An 18,380-nucleotide genomic window follows, 5' to 3' on the forward strand; every position below is an offset into this window, starting at 1 on the left:
CCTTTGAGTTTTCACGCAATTCTGTCTTTACTTCCCATCTCCCCATAAGAGTGCTAGGACTCAGACAAACACCACTGTAATTGTCTTTCTAAGTGGATTCCAGGAGTCCAACTCAGGCCATTAGGCATTCACAGCAAGGGCTTTACCCTAGCGAGCTGTACCCCTGGGCCCCAACTGTATTTTCAACCCTCCTGTCCTGAGAATCATATCTCTGTACCAGTGACTCCTGTCAGGGGCCTCTCCCGTCTCTCAGAGGTAGATGTCCACTTTCCTTAACAAAGCACAAGGGCATTGCGGCTCTGTGTTGCTAACAACAAAGGCCATTACAGAACCCAGTGGACTTTCCCAGGTCACTAGAGACAGGATGGTGGTAGCGGCACTGACGGTGGCACATGGGGATCCCGGGAGGAGCTCACGGGACTTTACTATACCATCTACCGGTACTTCATGCTCTTGCTATAGAAGGACCCACGCAGTATGTGGAGCCGTCCACAAGAAAGCAAACGGACTGAATCATTTATAGTTAAGATCCTTGCTAAGTAGGTTTTGGGATAGGAACCTCCATTACTAATTGTGGTGATTTCAGATGATGGTGGCACAGTCAAAGACCCCACACTTTCAGTGAAAAGCATGGAGGTGTATCAGCTTCAGCGCAAGCATGAGAAACCTCACCTCCAGACAGAAAGTCCACGTTCTCCGTGGACCATGCAGGTCTCCAGGGACGGCTGTGGCAATGCAGGGAAATGTGTAATTACATGACCAGGGAATCTTGGGATTTGACATACACACATGTGATAATGGTTTGGTGTGGAGTTTTATTATTATCTACTGTGAATGGGCTGAAGCGAATATCGAGTTAGTCAAGTCCGAGAGAAAGGGACTACAGGAAGCGATGGGACAAGGTGCGATCACCTGTAGACTTTCCAAACATTAGGAGTTCTTTTCATTTCCTTCGATGTCTTTAAAACAAAGAATAGTTCCCCTTTATCATCCCAGTGTGAAAACCAGTGGATCTCAGAACAGCCGTTCGCCAGAGATAACCACTATGGGAGTATTACCGACAGGGTAGTAACAAGCATCCTTTATTCAATCCGAAAACATAACAGATTTTAATATTGAATTTTGCTGGCAAGTTTTGGAGTTATTTTCAAACTTTGTTTATGTCTTATCTGGGTGAGAGGTCACTGAAGGAGAGCGAGTGGATGTCCCTTGTTCTGAAGGGGTTGACGCTGGAAGACTTGGAGCCAGTTCTGCTTTGGAGCTGCGCAGACTTCTGTAAAGGGTGGAAGGCTTTAGTTTAGGCTCTGCGGGCTGTGATGTCTCTGCTCCACAACGAACTTTGATGTTGCAGTCTGAGAGAGGCTATAGGAATCACTGCATGAATGGGCAGGACTGTGTTTTGATAAAACTTTATGACTTAAAAAGCAGCAGCAGCAGGTTGGTGTGGCTCTCTGCCAGGGTTTTGCTGGCTTCTGTTACAGTCAACAAAAAGCTGCCTTCTTTATAGGTTAGGAGAAAGTAGAGAAAAAAGGGAGGGAAAAGATGCAGGTTGGAAAGTCTTTAAATGAAGATGAGTGGCCTGGGAAGATGGCTCACTTGGTAAAGTTCTTGCCAGGAGAGGTAGGTAGGCTCGCAGTCAGTACTGGGGAGAAGGTTCTGGGGCTTTCTGACCTAGGCAGTGCAGCCTAAGCGGTGAGCCTGAGGTCCCATTAGCAGACCCTGCCTCAAAAATGAAGATTAACTCTGCTCCTGTGGAATGACAGCCAACGTTGACCTCTGCCCCCCATGCATGCATGTTAACCCCCCCCCCACACACACACACAATCAGTGGGAATCAGGTAGCCATTTAAATCAATAGCTTCCAACGCCAATCACCTTTGATACACCTAAGTCCTGCTTCCAGAGATGGCCGCTCAGTAGGCTGAGGAACACTTTTATATCCTTCAGAGAGATGTTTAGTTAGTGATGTCAGCTTGACAGGGTACAGAGCCGTCTGGGAGATGAAGCAGGGGACAGTATCTTGGTTGAAGATCTGCCTACTGTGTGTGGCACTGTCCCCTGGCTGGGATCTTGGATTGTGGAAGTGGAGAAAGGGGGTTGCTAGCTGCCTGCATTCACCACTCTCTGCCTCCTGAGGGTGAGTGTGCTGGGACAGCTGCTTCAAGCTCCTGCCACCAAGACGGACTGTACCCTGAAGGACTGTACCCTTGAGCTGGAGCCAGAGTGGAGGGTCCCCTTTCCCCCTAAGCTGCTTTGTCAAAGTATTTCATCACAACAAAAGAAAAATATAGTGAGACTCCCTGATTAGAAAACAAAACTAAATTAATGTCAAGAAGAAGACAGTTGGACTGAAGGGAAATGCTAGAAAAATCTGAGGGGGAGAGCCCAGGCAGCCCAGACATGAAATGGGAATGGAGCTGAGTTCTCACCTTGGTTATGCCTCTGTTGTGACCTCAAACACCTCACTTAGATCCTTGCAAGGTTTGTGAAAGAAGAGAGTATGCAGATGGAGACACTTAGGTCAGACCTTAGCAAAGCGAGGCTGAGACCACCAAGGAGCTTCATGCACGATGCAGCTACGTTAAGTCACAGCCACCACCTATGTCCTTCATCTGTAGCGCCTCTTCCAGCAACAGGTGTGGGATTTATGACAGGTTTATTGCAGCCCACACTATGAAATTATAATCTTCTGTCCCCTTTCTCATGATATTAAACTGGATAGTGTTGAGGACAGAAAATTACAGAGGATGGGATTTAACTGCGCCTTAGCAGAATTTCTGTGTAATTACAAAACAAACAGAACAAGTTTTGGAGGACATTCAGGCTGATAGAAAGGTACCCATTGCGCCCATCGGGGCTTTCTTTTAGAAATTTACTTTGAACATCATTCTAGGTTAAGTAACGGATGTGTTTCTTCCTGGTACACTTCTGTGCTCACCTGATTTTGGATTCTAACTCAGAAAAGTACAAAGGGGTCCAGTCCAGTGGATGGTTGGGGAGAGGCTGAGCCAAGTGTGTTGGTGCGTTAGTCGCTTTCCCATTTCTGTGACGGAACACCACAGACCATCACTTTCAAATTAGAAAAGGTGGATTTTAGTTAACGGCTTCATGGCTACTGGGCCCTGACACTTCGGACCTCGTGTCACGGAAGCGCCATGGTACAAATGGAGCCTGCTCACCCCCTGATGGCTGGGAAGCAGACGGGGACCAGAAGAGGTTGAGTTCACACCTATTTTAAGGGCACCCCTTCACAACCTAACTTCTGTCTCCTAGGCCTCACCTGTAACACAATCAGAGAAACGACATTTGGGGCGTATTATGTGTGTAGGTGTACACGCCCAGCATCCAGGAGGCAGAGTTCAGGGATCCCGGAGCAAGCTGGCTGGAGGGACTAGCCAGAATCTGTGAGCTCCAGGTTCAGTAAGAAACCCTGAACCAATAAATAAAATGAAGATTGATGGAGAAAGCCAACTCTGAGTCTCCACACACAGACAAACATGCAAGTGTGCTTACACACATGTAAACACACATGTATGTGCACACACATACAAAGAGGAAGTTCAGGTACTGGGATCTAGCATTCTTTGAGTCCACACCTTGAGGGATAACCTGGGCCATGGGTGGTTCTGTGTTTAGTTTTTTGGGAACCTTCGCACTGATTTCCATGGCTGCCGCACTAGCAACAGACAAGGGCTCATTCCATCTTCCCCAGGATCTGCTGTCACTTGTGTTTGTTCGTGATGAGAGCCGTTCTGACTGGGCTGAGATGCAATTTCAATATAGCTTTCATTTGCATTTCTCAGAAAATTCCCACCTTCTAGTTTCTACCAATTCCAATAGTGTCACAGGCCAGGGACCAAGTGTTCCACACAGGCCTTTGTGGGAGAGTCAAGATCCAAGTAAGAGCAGCACGCGACCCAGGCACAGGAATTCAACACGTTCAGCAGAGCTTCTTCCCCATCGAAAAATATACTTCATGATTGAAATAAAACAATCTCCACATTATGTGACTAAGGCTGAATACATTGTTACTTAAGAAAATGAGATGTACGTTGGGAAGATGGCTCACTGGATAAGAATGCTTGCTGTCCAAGTATGAGGACCTGAATTCAAATCCCCAGTGCGTTCTCTCTCTCTCTCTCTCTCTCTCTCTCTCTCTCTCTCTCTCACACACACACACACACACACACACACACACAAAACAAACACACAAACAAAGGAACCTGAACTAAACTGCTCCAATGACCAGCAGGCACTCAGTACTTACATACTCAGACAAACGCAGATCCAAGTTACCACTGGCTAAAACAGAAGACCATAGCAATCATTGAATTTCTGGGAAAATTAGAAGTAGGGGTACAAAGCCCCAAACCTTACCAGTTATACACACTCAGGGAAAAAAAAGGGTACTCTATAAAAATGGCGGTCCAGTTTCAAACATGCTAAAGGATTAAAAACATGCACATCAAAGATGTTACCCGTGGCAAGGCTATGGAAAACCTTGTAGCCCTTGGACACTACAAAGTGGAAGAGGGCAAGGATGACTGATGTGTGATGTCAGATGTACGGTAAAGGTAGCGACGGAAAGCTGTGTGTCTTCCATGGCTTGGGTCAGCAGGATGCGGTTTTCTGTGTTGGCCTAATCTTCCATGTGGACCAATACTCACACTAACAACATAAAGTGTGCATTATGTTTAAATTACACCCTGCTGCATCAATCACATGAAAATTATAGTTTCAGAACACCTGTTACCACAGCAAACATCATGTTTGCCAGCTGGACACTCATGACAGCAGAACATGCAAACAGCCCTCTCTCCTCATGGTACAACCAAGGTTCAAAACATGCTATGACCAAACTAGCATTGGTTATTTGTAAATAATCACACACCTTTACACAGTATTCACTGAGGTGTGTGTATACGTCTGTGTGGTGTACATGCCTCTCTCTCTCTCTCTCTCTCTCTCTGTGTGTGTGTGTGTGTGTAGACCTGAGATTTGACGTCAGGAGTCTTCCTCAAGTCAGGTCTCCATTGAGTCAGGTCTCTCACTTGAACTCAAAGCTTGCCCATATGGCTGGTCTAGTTGTCTCTCTCCTGCTTTCGGAGTGCTGGGATTAGTGGTGGGCTGCTATGCCTACCTAGCACTTACATGGGTACTTGTGTGGCGAGTGCTGTGTGTGGTGAGCCATCCTTCAGCCCTGTGGTTTTGTTTTTGTTTTGTTTTACTTATCTATTGTGTAAGGAGTTCTTCTGTCATTTCCGTATCTTATTAGTCACTGCAGATTGAAGGGCAGGCCCTGGAGTGTTAAAAGCTGTCACGTCCTTTGGCTGAGGAACCCCCAGTCCTACTCACGAGTAGTCGCCCGCACAGAGAAGCACAACTGTGTGAGGCGTCAAAGTGCTTTATTCATAAAGCCTGGCTCTTGCCTTGAGTGCAGTGTTAGCACTGGGACACCACACTCGTCCTCGCTTTTGTCCAAACACTTTATCTGCATGACAGAGATGATTACAGACAAAAACCAAAGCGTTTTTTTTTTTTTGTAAACGTCTAAGAGCGTACAGATTGGCCGCCGAGGAAATGGCTACTCAGATCATGTATGAGTACTTTCGGTTTTACTTTCGGTTTGTAAAGTTTTGGGCTCTTGAGTTTGTAAGTTTTGAGATCAAAAGCTACAGTAGAGCTTCAAACGCTGCAATTAATAGTGCCCGGAAACCGAATCACACAGCACTGATTATTTTAAATGCATCAAAATACAGATTTGCACACCTATGTTACAGTGGAGTTAACACCATCAGCTAAGGTCAGTCCGTTGGAGTCTGATGGTGCTGATGCAGGCTTCCAGACGCTGTGAAGGCGGCCCACGCATGTCGGGCACAGCTGTACCTGGAGAGGCCTGAACTGACGTGACTGGGAAGGCAGCCTGCAGGGGGCTTGTTGACTTCTAAGTAGTTATTGAAAGGTGGACTTTTATTTTTTTTCCTTTCCAAACTGCCCACAAAGACCATCTCACATATTAAACAGCGGTTTTAAAGGCACAGCTTCAGCACAGCATGTAAGCTGATAATGCTCCAAGCAAGTGAAGTGTTCTGTAACTTGAGTCCTCTTAGGAACACAGGGGAGGCGGTGGGAACATGATTGGTGCTGGAAGGTTTTTAACCTGGTTAAACACAACCAGCACAGTTTAGGGCAAGGAACTTACAGAACCAGATTTGGGGTTTAATAAACATTAGGTTGATAAATACACATCTCGAGGAACAAAATCCTTTTGCTTTTATGTGAAAGCCTGTCTACTAGGTACTCCGAACAAAACACTCACTCAAAAATACAACTGCAAGACGTATCTCCAAACACGACATGTTCCTTACATTGCAAAACGGCTTTACATGTAAACTTCAAAAATCACATGCTGTATATTAAATTTTTAGATTCAAAAATATCCCTGTTTTTCTAACCATGTAAACAGTAAAACTGAGGGTTTCAGTTAAAGGGGATAATACATAACAAAATTCCACTCTTTAAACAATGGTTGAACATAAACCTCATTAATTGGGATTTGCCTAGGGTTACAGGAGGATTTTAACCCCTTGCTCATCTTTCTGCAGTGGGAGGTGTAGCTCCTATTGCCCCAAACTCTGCACCTTTCAGGGCAGTTCTGCATCTGTTTTGCAGAATGCTTTTCTGCGGCTCAACACCAGGGTCTAACGATGAGAGTCTCCAGGTGAGAAAAGAGAAGCAAGCGGTTTTCCTGGAAGCATTTAGGTAGGTGAAATTGTAGATAGTCTTGGCATCGGACTCTTGGAAGATGAAGAGCTCAGCCTGGGACACTGGGGAGGGGTGACACGGTCAGGACAGAGCCCTGAGCCAGTACACAGGGAAATGCTAGCATCCTTCTGCCTGGGGCTGTGCACTTAGGCAACCATCATCAGGAGTAGTCTCTGTGCGGGCCAGGAGTGTAACATTTGAAGTAAATCGATCCTTCTTTTAATCATCATCATTGCTATCATCACCATCATCATCATGAACACTCTCACATCTTACCTCAGCAAACGGAGCTGCAGTGTATCTTGCGGTACTGCCACGGCTGCGCTGACATGCATTTCCTCTTTCCCTCCCCATATGCTGTCCCTTCATCTACCCATTCAGCCACAGCTGGAATCAGACGGGCTGGTTGTTACAAGCTCTGATTCAAGCTGACTGTTTTTAATTAATTAATATTAATTAATTATTTTAAAATGTGTGCGAGAGCGTGTGTACACACACCTGTGCGCACACACAGAGTCAGAAATAGCTAGAACGGTGCTGGGGAATATCAGGTAGCTGTTAAAGCGAGTAGCCCCCCCACTTCAGTCATCTCGGCTTGAAGATGTAAACAAGGAGGTTTGCTTCCTGCAAGGTGGGTGCTTCATCGGGCTTGGTTGTAACTTTCCCACGCCGAAGCCACCACCAGCCTTCCCGTGCTCATGTCCATGGGGGCCACGCAGGAGGTTACGTCAAGATGTGCCCAATAAAGTCCAAAAAGCGCTTTGAATACTGTTCTGGATTCACGGTTGAGATCTCAGCTCCAGCCTAGGGGGTCGTGAAGAAAACGGACATTGATGAGACACTCATTAATCTCCTTCTTCAAATTACCACTCAGCATCTACAGTGATTTCCAAATGCAGGCGAACACGCTTGACAATCACCTCACCACGAGCCACACCCCAACCCAACAGTTAAGGACACAGCTGAGTAGCCTGTGTCCTTAGACGGCTACTCACTTGTATTGCTGCCATTTGGACAAGCAAACCAGAGTTCTCAGGGATCTGTGTGAAAATGAAGCCCCACAGACGACTAACACAGATCTGTGAAGGCTGTGACGTTAAAATGGAAGGACAACAGCACCAGAAATGGGCGGGAGAGATGGCTCGGCAGTTAGAGCACTGGCTGCTCTCCCAGGGGACCCAGGTTTTACTCCCAGTACCCAAATGGCAGCTCACAACTGTCTATAGCTCCAGTTCCATGGGATCCAGCACTCTTCTGGTGCCTGCCGGGACCATGCATGCATATGCTATACATGGATATACACCAAATAAGAAGAAATAAACCCTAAAACACTCTTCCCCCCAAAGCAGTCACATCGGAGACATTACCTTTCTCCTCGAAACCTTCCAATGTACTGCACTTATTTTAGATTGAAATAGCGTCTCCCTATGTAGCCTTGGGTACCCTTAAACCCTCAACTTCCTGCCTCAGTCATCCAAGTGCTGGGGTTACAGGCACGAACTACTATATCAAACTTCTGGGAGTTATTCCTGGGGCTGTCATCCTCAGTGACTCCATTATTTAAAAAAATCCACTGAGGAAGGGGTAGGGGAGTGAGCGGGAATATACTAAAATTACATTAAATGCTCTCACACTAACGGCCTTATACAGCCCTATGTAGGAAAAAAAGGTTTGGTGTAAAAGTACACCGAAGCCCCTTTTTTCCTCAAAAAAGGAGGAAGGGGAGAAACACAAGGGAATCTCCCCCAAAGGCTTTTAATGGAGATTCAGCAATAGTCTTGCATGGCCCATGCATGGTAAGTGATGAGGGCGGATATAAGACGCTGATCTTATACGCAAAGATCTCTGTGGCAGAAAAATAGATTATTGTGAGAAAAGAAAGTCAATCTTGTACATTTTGGAGCACCTGCTTCAGGCCGGAACATTTCCTAGGAAAACACTGAACTATCTTAAGTATGCTCATCTTTGGGGTGTTGTTCAAACATGGAAGGACCTACAGATGCACAGGGCTATGAACTTCTGTGTGGAAAGCTGAGTCTAAGCCAGGGTGAGCGCTCGTACTGAGGCTGGCCTTACCCTAGACAATCATCATTCCAGAACCGACTACAGCTAGGCAGAATGACAGAGACGTGTTTACAGGCTACAGACAGTACCAGGGACAGTACCAGGGACTTGTGGGGCGCAGGGTGGGGGAGGGAGCCAGTACTTACGCCATGTTTAACAGTTTTTGCAGCGTGGGCAGCTTTCTTTTTCGCATCGTAATGAGTAAGAATGTCAATAATGGCCATGAAGTAGACTTCTTTCCTGGGCGAGTCTGGAAAGGGAGGGGAGCAGAGGCTGTGGGACATGTGAGGACAGGTGAACAAGCACAAGCTGCTCAGGGAGGGGAAACCACATCCCGCTTGGCTCCCCGCACCAAAACAAGAGCACCTGGAAGTCAGAACAGCGCACGAAGGCTGCTATCTGGGCTGTGATTTTGTTTCCTAATCTGCATTTCTTTAATAACAGTGTAGTTTGTGTACAGAAAAATGCATTGTTAGAGCTTTCTGCAAAACAAGTAGGATTAATTATGCTTATTAATCCCTGTCTACCACCAACACTGTACATACTTCCCCTTGGATAGACTATCAGAACGGAATAAAGGATTTTATGCTTCTATTATCTACTTTCTACATAGTTTCAAAAATATATTGTTTCAATTATAAAGAGTAAGAAATGTATCAATTATATCTAATTTTCTTATGTTTAAGGAATGATTTTGGTGGGTAAAATTAAAAACATAGCAAAATACAACCTAAACTTGCTTGGCTGATATGCCAAGTTAAAAAAAAAAAAAGGGATGTGTGGCGGAACAAATTGACTATTTTATTATTTAAATAAGCAGTTTTTTTAAAACTATATCAGTAAAATAGTTTTTGCGATGCCCATGCAGCTAAGGCAGGAAGCAAACACCTAGAGAGACCCTGAGGACTGAGACAAGCGTGGCTGTGCGGAGGGACGGCAGAAGGGGCAGTGACTCTCCTTGGGTTGTATTGTCAGGGCCCGCCTCTACCTCCCTGAAAATGCAGGCTATGCAATGCTAATTCAGCTCTCCCAGGAGGTCACCTGAGGGGCACAGTGGGCTGCACACACTTGCCTCACTCAGGACATATGTGTGACATACTGGATCTATTTGAAAGAACGCCAAGTTGGATTTTTCCAGCCTCTGTCCTGGGCTTGAACCCAGGACCTCACACATGCCAGACAAGGGCTTTACCGGTGAGCTACAGCCACAGACCAGCTTTCATTTTGATTTTTTTTTTGTTTTTTTTTGTTTTTCGAGACAGGGTTTCTCTGTGGCTTTGGAGCCTGTCCTGGAACTAGCTCTGTAGGCCAGGCTGGTCTCGAACTCACAGAGATCCGCCTGCCTCTGCCTCCCGAGTGCTGGGATTAAAGGCGTGCGCCACCACCGCCCTGCTCCAGCTTTCATTTTGAGACAGGCTCTTGTTAAATTGCTCAGGCAGGTTTTAAACTTGTGATCCTCCTGTCTCAGCCTCCAGGACAGATGAGGTTATGGGCCTTTGCCACTGAGCCTGGCAAGGAAAAAAAATTTAAAAAATTGCTTATGTAATCTGGGGTATCTAGCCTTTTGACGCTGAGATACAACATTGAGGTTGTGATCTGCAAACACACTGGACTGCATTGCTGTATACACCTGTCAGAATACATTAGACGGATCTGTCATATCCATTATTTACACACGTGTATGTGTGTGTATAAAAAATGGTAGGTCAGATGGTGGTGGTGATGACACATGATCTCAACACTCAGGAGGCAGAGGCAGGAGGATCTCTGCAAGTTTGAGCCAGATTGGTTTACAGAATGAGATCCAGGACAGCCAGGGCTACACAGAGAAACCCTGTCTGAAGAACAAAACAAAACAAAACAACAACAAAAATGGTTTGTAGTTTTCTTTCATCCTTTAACATGAGGAACCAATCTCCCTTTAAACACTTAGGACTGTCTGCTATCAACACATTTGACCCAGTAGACAGAGCCCTGCACCAGCACCCTTGTAACTAGGGTCAGAATTACTGACAGAGCACTTTCTAGGCAGAAGAGCCAACAGCACCGAGCTTACTTTCATGGCATTTAATCGCATAAACATCAATGTTCGGATCAAACTCGCCAGGAGCCAAAGGTGGTGAGCTGTTGAGTGTATTTCCAGGGCTGTCGGGCGGAGTGCCGATTGGGTGGGTGCCATCACTCTCTCCCTCCTCTTCACCTTCGTTCTCCTCATCCTCCACTTCTTCTTGCTCTGCTCGCTCCACGTCGTGGATTCCCACCAGGAGGCTATAGTCCATGAGTTTTAACTGTGCAAGGAACTGGAGGGGAAGGGGAGAGGTCAGTTCCAACTTAACAACTGCTAAAATTCAAAGAATTTAGGAGAATTTAGGATCAGAAGAACACACATTGGAGGAGGCTGAAAGGGAGCGTGCAGAAAGAATGCTAATGGGGACCCGGGAGCCTCCTTCATGTGGTTTCAACACCTTGGGCACCTCACCCCCAAATGCCAAGCTGCAGAAGTGGAGGTGCTCCTAAGAGCATAAGCAGACGTCAGGGAAGAGCCCTGGGAGTGGGGGTAGGGAGGCTCATCTCAACAATGAAGACTGGCTAATGGGGAGAACCAGGCAGTCCCCAGGTAGCTTCCAGCAGAGCTCCCAGGAGCCTTCTGGAAAGCACTTGAAATTGAGCATACTCCTAGCGGGTAATTATCATGCTGTCTGTCACCAGTAAGGAAAAGCCCGTATGTCCCTATCAACCAGTGAGTGCTCAGGTAAGCACCGTGCTCCCTCTGTGCCCTCTCCAGGTCTGGCTGATGACAATGCTAAGGTGCTCTGCTTCCCATGCGATCCCAGGGGAACTGCCCCCCTTTTCAAGACAAGGCTATGGTGTCAGGTGAGGCAAGGCCCAGCTGTAGGTCTGGCCCCTTCTGCCTGTCAAACTTCCCGACTTTCCATGTTCTTTCTTCTCCCTTTCATTTTCCTAATTAATTGGATGCACACAGATACATGATGTGCAACGTTCCAATTGATCCACTGAAGTGTGGACGGCTGCCCTGAGAGCAGCCCGAGCAGCCCATCTGCTGGCTGGCTCTGCAGAGTGCAGCGGCAAGAGGCGGAGGGCCACAGCTCCTTGAGAACATGCCATCATCACTCCTGCGTGATGGAGGCCACTGGCTGGGGTGGAGGAAGTGTGCTTCCATACACAAAGGGCACGCCTGTGACATGGCAGGTCAGGAGGTTCCGGATCAAAATGAAATGAACTTGTCTATATAGTTTAAGTGGGAAGACAGGTATGAGTCAAGAGGAGACACATGTGGGAAAGGCTCCTGACTCGCTGGCTCTCGTCTCTCACTAACTATTGCAAATCACTTTGGTGGTTCAGTAGAATGAGGGGGGCAGCAAAACCAAAACTTGTGGGTAGAGGAGAGTCCCAACAAGAAAACCACAGTACGAGCCCACAGGCAGAAGGAGAAGGCAGGCTAGGGACCAGGGCTCTGTTGTGGGACTGGTGCCTGCAAAGGTAGGAAACACAAGACATATCTACTTCTCCCCCTTACTTGCCCCTTTAAGCTTCATATGTATGGACGTACGTACGTACGTACGTACGTATGTATGTATGCACATATGTTTGTATGTATGTATGTATGTATGTATGTATGTATTTGAGGTGGGTGTCTCATTATGTAGTCTTGGCTGGCCTGGAGCTCAGAATGTAGACCAGGCTGGCCTCAAACTCATAGCCGTCTACCTGTCTTTGTCTCTTGAGTGTGGGGATTAAGACATGCCTGTCTTAACTCATGTATTTATCTTAAAAATGTATAATATTTCAAAGTGCAGACTCAAAACTGCTTAGGCCCCGCCTGCCTTTTAAAATAAGCCTTGTGCTGCTAGGCCTCTGGTTGTCTCTTCTTTCCTCTCATAACATCCAATCTAATCTGATCTCTTTAGAATAAATTCCTCATTATGCCAAATACATGTCTTCTAAATTTTCTTTTTAGTGTTGGATTTTTGAACTCAGGGCCTTGTACATGCCAAGCACATAGTCCATTACGGACCCACCCCCCACCTCCTGGTCTGTATTAATTCCTGGAGCTGGTACCTTCTCCTCATGATTTTTATAAGGACTGAAGCCAACTCTTCTACCAGGTCATGTGGTCAAGAAGCAGGTCAAACTATTCTCAGCAGCCTTAAATGAACTTCCTTACTTCCCCAAACCCACCTCCCAACTATATGAGATGCGAATTAAAACTCTAACCAGATTGTTCAGCATTTGACCACATTGTTAAAAACTGCACTCCCCATAAAATTCTCAAAAAATGAATAAAAAATTATATTAAAATAAAAACCGTAGTCATCCTCCTTTAAAGCCGTATCAGAACACCAGGTCTTGTCTGTGCTCCCATAGTTCCCGGTCTACATTTCTTGTCAGTGTAGTTAGGAGTATAGACTCTGATTCGGTAGCTGTCTGTCTGCCAGCATCCCTGGATCAACTTCCCACTGGATAAAGGAGAGTAAAGCACCCAAACAGAAGTAGGCATTTTGAGGCTGAAAAAAAGTAACTTTAATGGGAAGGACGCCACGCTCCATAGATGCTGTCCACTCTGCCTCCCAAGTCTTTATGCATTGCCACAGTTGTGGTCTGTAATACGAGAGGCTGAGAGTGTACTCTGGACACTCGGGAGAGCACAGATTTAAACTGTGATGTAGGGGGCCTTGGTGTCATTGACTTTCCTTTCTGTCAGAATCAGAGTTGACAAGAAACAGGAGAGACATGAGTATTTTGCAGGAAAGGGATTTGCATATATATACATACACACACACACACACACACACACACACACAGAATGTAAGTATGACTAGACTACTGGATCCTGCCTGGCATATAGGAACAAAAGAGGATTTTTGTTGCAAGGAATAAATTAAAAATAATTAGAATAAATTTTCAAATGACTATTATATCTTTCTTTTTTCCAAAGAAAAACACAAGCCATCTACTGAGTTATAATAAACTCTGACCTTCTTTACTTCTTCTTTACTTTTTTCCTCTTTTGAGGCAAGGTCTTGCTGTGTGGACTTAGCTGACCTAGAACTCCCTCTGTAGATCAGGCTGGCCTTGAACTCACAGCGATCCACCTGTCTCTGCACTCTGAGGAGCATCTCATGTCTGGCTTAAACTCATAAATAGTTTATGGAAGGAAAATTAAAAATGAAAATAATATACACACAGATGCACATAGTGGCACCTGTGCACACATGACATGCAAACACACAAACACACATGCAGGCATGACCACTGTTGTCAAAATTAGAAAGCATGGAACTCATGGAAAAAGAAAACTGGATTAAATGCTAGTCTCATTATCACAACCAGATGTCAGGTTGCTTCAGCCTAATTGCCTGCTGAAAAATTTAATGATGCTTCTGCATGGTTTCCAAAGTAAAGACACTGTTACCAGCCACTGAGGAACGTTTGAAATGAATGAACACTTTATGCTCTGCCTCCACTGCCTCTAACACTATTTGTGTGTGAGAGCCAGACACAGGATTAACCTATCTAACCCTTCAGTCACCAGTTACTAGAGACAACAGAAGCATGGAGCATTGTCACAGAATTTGACTGTGGGTCTGAACTGCCCAGGTTACCTTTCCTGGAGGCTTACTACCTCAGTGGTGTGCGGCCAGGCGAAAGAAAAACCCCCCGACATTTTTTGGTAGGTCACAGAGCACCCTAATAGCTACTTACAACAACTGTTAAAATGATATTATTTTCAGGATCAGAGATTTCTTAATTAGGAAGTGAAAATCTAAAAGAAATGTCTCCTCTATGCAGCAGTTCTTAATTATCAGATAGATCAAGTTGATTGCCAAGTAAAGAGGAAATACTTAACTAACAGATGTTTTTAAAGGAAGCTTTGACAACCAAGCAAACTGTTTATTATAAAAGGTGAGAGAAAGAATGGTACATGAGAAAAGCAAACACCTTACAAAAACAAAACAAAACAACCCCCCCCCAAAACACACAAAAAAACCATAAAACCAAACGACTCATTGTGCAAGTAAGTCATCTCCGTACATATACCATGGAGTCATCTCCGTACATATACCATGGAGGTTAGACAACAGAAAAAGATGTAGTTAATGGCCTACAGGTAACCGAGAACAGCCCTGCTCAGCCTTCATGGGGAATCTTGTGAAAACAGAAGGTTAAGAGGCAAACTCAGCCACTGCTCAGCCTTCATAGGGAATCAAGTTCATTCTTTGGCTTTAGTCATTCAGATTATTTTTGCTTAAAGACATGAGAAAGAAAATCTTTCCACAAAGCCTTTCTCCAAGTATTGTCTAAGTAGCAGATCTCAGTATGTAGGGAACAGTATTTCAAAATAAAAAGAAAAAAGGGGCACATGCATGAACAGAAGTAACAGGCAAGAGAAACCTAGTGAGTAACTGCTTTAAAATTATCATTGTACTGTCTCGACAAATTACAAGACAATAACTTCCCCTCCCTGAATTTACTTCTAGAAGAATGAAATAAGGAAGCCAAACAGGAAAGATAAACAAAATGATAAAAAGAGGTTTTAATTCTTTAAAAAAAACAGTATTAAGAACAAATCTCTTTTATAATAGGCTAAAACCTCACTGGAACAATGAGTCCTATTTCTTACCACCCTCACTGAGGACCATGGATATAAATAGCTGGGCCCTTGGCATGGCAAGGCTGGTTCTTTGGCCTCATGGTGTCCACACAGCTGGTGGAAACAGTGAAGAGAGGTGAGGTTGTATATACCAACATGGAGATATGATTCAGAGGGAAGTGTGACCGACTCTGAGTCACCAGTGTTCTGTCTGACATGCTCTGGTTTTGGAGTGAAGCCAGCATTCCTGCCCTTCCCATACTGGCTGCTGTGGGTAGGACATCTTCACTACCAAAGGCCGGGGACAGCAGGGCTCTCTGGTTTTTGTCATCCTGACTTGACACACTTCATCATAAAACCAGATCCTGTAACATGGGGTCTATCTATTTATATGTGAGTCACAGCTAATGTAGAATATATACATTTCTGCCTTCACTATAGATTTGAAAAGATGAACTAAAAAGCCAGGAGAGTCGAGCGTGACCCAGTGGCATATCCTTCTTACCAGTTTTCCTTACCTCGACATCCTTTTTCAGTTTTTCCAGGAATATCTTTTTGCTGTTGTCATCAATATAAATCTTTTGGCCCTCATTGATGAAGTCATTATCCTTTAAAGTTGGAAGCTCTTTGGCCTAGAACAGATGAGAAGAAGAGGGAAGAGCTTGACTAAAGCCTAGAAGCCATGTGTTGTCTCCGACCTGGACACTGAAGTTTGTTTCACCCACCGAGGCAGGGGCAATGAAGTGTAAGGTTGCTTGACAGCATCAGGGGAGCCAGTGTGCTGTGAACCACTGGAAAATTCCTACTGGGGGTCAGGGGCTGGCACGCTCCCCATCAGTGACACTTCATGATCCATAGGAATGAACCTGATGGCTTCCTTTGGCTCACTTTCTTACAAGAAACTCCCCAAGTAGTTAACATATCTATTGTACAACCCAACACTACCTGCCGACACTCTTGGGCAGTCTAAACGGAATGCTGACTACAGAGTGCCCTCTTGTCTCACAGAGTCCCAACCATGAGCTGTGTGCATGCAACCTGAGGCTCGGCAGTTGCTCTCCACCACAGTCAGGAGGGAAATTTCCACTGGGCAACTCCAAAGAAATAATCTTGTACCAGACAGTGGATTAAGCTGGGAAATTTTACCCTTTACAAGTAACCAAGAGAACGAGCAGGCGGGTAATTGTACTTCTGTTCCCCAATGCAAGAGGGCTGGAGAAACTCAAAGTGTAGGTTACAGCGGAGAAAAAGCATTAGCCTGTGTCCAGGCACACAGAACGCAGGCATCTAGTTTTAAGATTATGTGGATTGTACTTGGTGCAATCTGCACTCTGGGAAAGTTCAAAGGCCAAACCACCTCCTCCACCCTGATTCCTTTCTGTTAACTATAGCTTATTTCTTTCAGCTGCAAGGAATCCAATATAATACACTGCTCCCTTTGGTCTAATACTGATCCCCAAATGGTCCTTTTTCAGACATTTCTTGCCCTTCAAATGTCTGAATGGTACACATCTCCCTCTCATTTTATAAAGAGCACAAAGGTATGCAGACATACATCGTCCAGTATGGATGCATATGTATACTGTACCACACATTTCTAAATTACTGGCTTTGCTTATTTTGCTTCATTTTGAGTATATTGTGACTGAAATCATCATCATCATTCTCATCAAAGAAGGTTTGGCAAGTTTTAGAAATTCAAGGGTTCTATTCCATAGGCAGTTCCCGAGTTACTGTCACAGTCAGGGATGTTACTTGTACTGGATTTAGAACTGTAAACATAAGGGGGGGGGGAGAGCGAGAGAGCGAGAGAGAGAGAGAGAAGAGAGAGAGAAGAGAGAAGAGAGAGAGGGAAGAGAGAGAGAAGAGAGAGAGAAGAGAGAGAGGGAAGAGAGAGAGGAGAGAGAGAAAGAGAGAGAAGAGAGAGGAGAGAAGAGAAGAGAGAGGGAGAGAGAGGGAGAGAGAGGAGAGAGAGAGAGAGGAGAGAGAGAGAGAGAGAGAGAGAGAGAGAGAGAGAGAGAGAGAGAGAGAAGAGTGCATGTATTGTATACATATGCATGACTGTACAGGCTCTCCTGTCTCCACGTCCCCCCCCCATCTCCCCCACAGTGCGGAGGCTACAGAAGCACACCCCTGTGCCCGGCTTCTACATGGGCATGAGGGATTTGAACTCAGGTTCCCATGCTTGCATGGCACTTTACCCACTGCGATATCATCCCAGCTCCCCAGTGTTTTGAGGTGAATGAAACATAAACCCTAATGTTTTAGCAAACTTCACTCTAAAAGCAGTAAGAGGAAACACCCGATTCTGATGTTTAAAAAAAAAAAAATCAGGGCCCCCCGAGAAGCAGTCAGACCTCCCCATAAAGCCCAGGAGTCCGGGACTGAGAATCTCCAGGTAGACATTTTGAATGTCTTTGTGCAGTTATGCTTTGGGGTTATAGGGTGTTAGGGATTTAGGCATCCACTTTGATTCTATAACCCATTTATATATGTAAGAAATTACTGGAGATTTTTTGTTGTTGTTGTTGTTGTTTTTTTTTTGGGAATTCAAGACGTTTGAGGACTGAGATGATATGCCACAGATGACGGAGTAGATTACACACTGGAGGTGTGTTAGGAAGACAAGTCACATTTATGAAGATGAATGCCACTTCAGGCTCACCCCAGTAGAATTCCCCTATGTGATAGGGGAAAGTCTAATCCTACCTCATAAAACTCTGGGTACCCTGTACTATATTACTAAGCTTGCTTGTGAATTTCACAGGCACTAAGGATGTGAATTATTTAGACCGGATCAAGTTCAGCAAAGGGCGACCAGATTGGTTAAACAACTTAAGGGCTTACTGAAAGGATCAAGAGTCAAAGGCAGGGCCTCAGCAGGGCAGCCGGGGGAGAGGAGTCCAATACTGGTGAGCAAATGCCCCTCTCCTAGATG

The 18,380-nt window shown here is 45.3% G+C and overlaps 1 protein-coding gene across 3 annotated transcripts in view; it reads right to left on the bottom strand.

Annotated features, from left to right (window-relative positions):
• Positions 1-5,394: 5,394 nt before the first annotated feature.
• Positions 5,395-18,380, bottom strand: part of Pip4k2a (phosphatidylinositol-5-phosphate 4-kinase type 2 alpha) — a 157,012-nt gene continuing 144,026 nt past the window's right edge. For all 3 annotated transcript variants that reach the window (XM_041641615.1, XM_041641614.1, XM_041641616.1), the window contains 4 exons: positions 15,961-16,074; positions 10,886-11,129; positions 8,976-9,079; positions 5,395-7,569 (listed from right to left, as the gene is read on the bottom strand). In XM_041641615.1, the coding sequence (XP_041497549.1) occupies positions 7,489-7,569; positions 8,976-9,079; positions 10,886-11,129; positions 15,961-16,074 (543 nt within the window). In that variant the 3' untranslated portion in view covers positions 5,395-7,488. The remainder of the gene's footprint in view (positions 7,570-8,975; positions 9,080-10,885; positions 11,130-15,960; positions 16,075-18,380) is intronic.

The sequence above is a fragment of the Microtus oregoni genome, unplaced genomic scaffold (assembly GCF_018167655.1).
Source record: "Microtus oregoni isolate MIOR12 unplaced genomic scaffold, Mior012 000070F_ref0000104, whole genome shotgun sequence".
Taxonomy (NCBI): Eukaryota; Metazoa; Chordata; class Mammalia; order Rodentia; family Cricetidae; genus Microtus; species Microtus oregoni.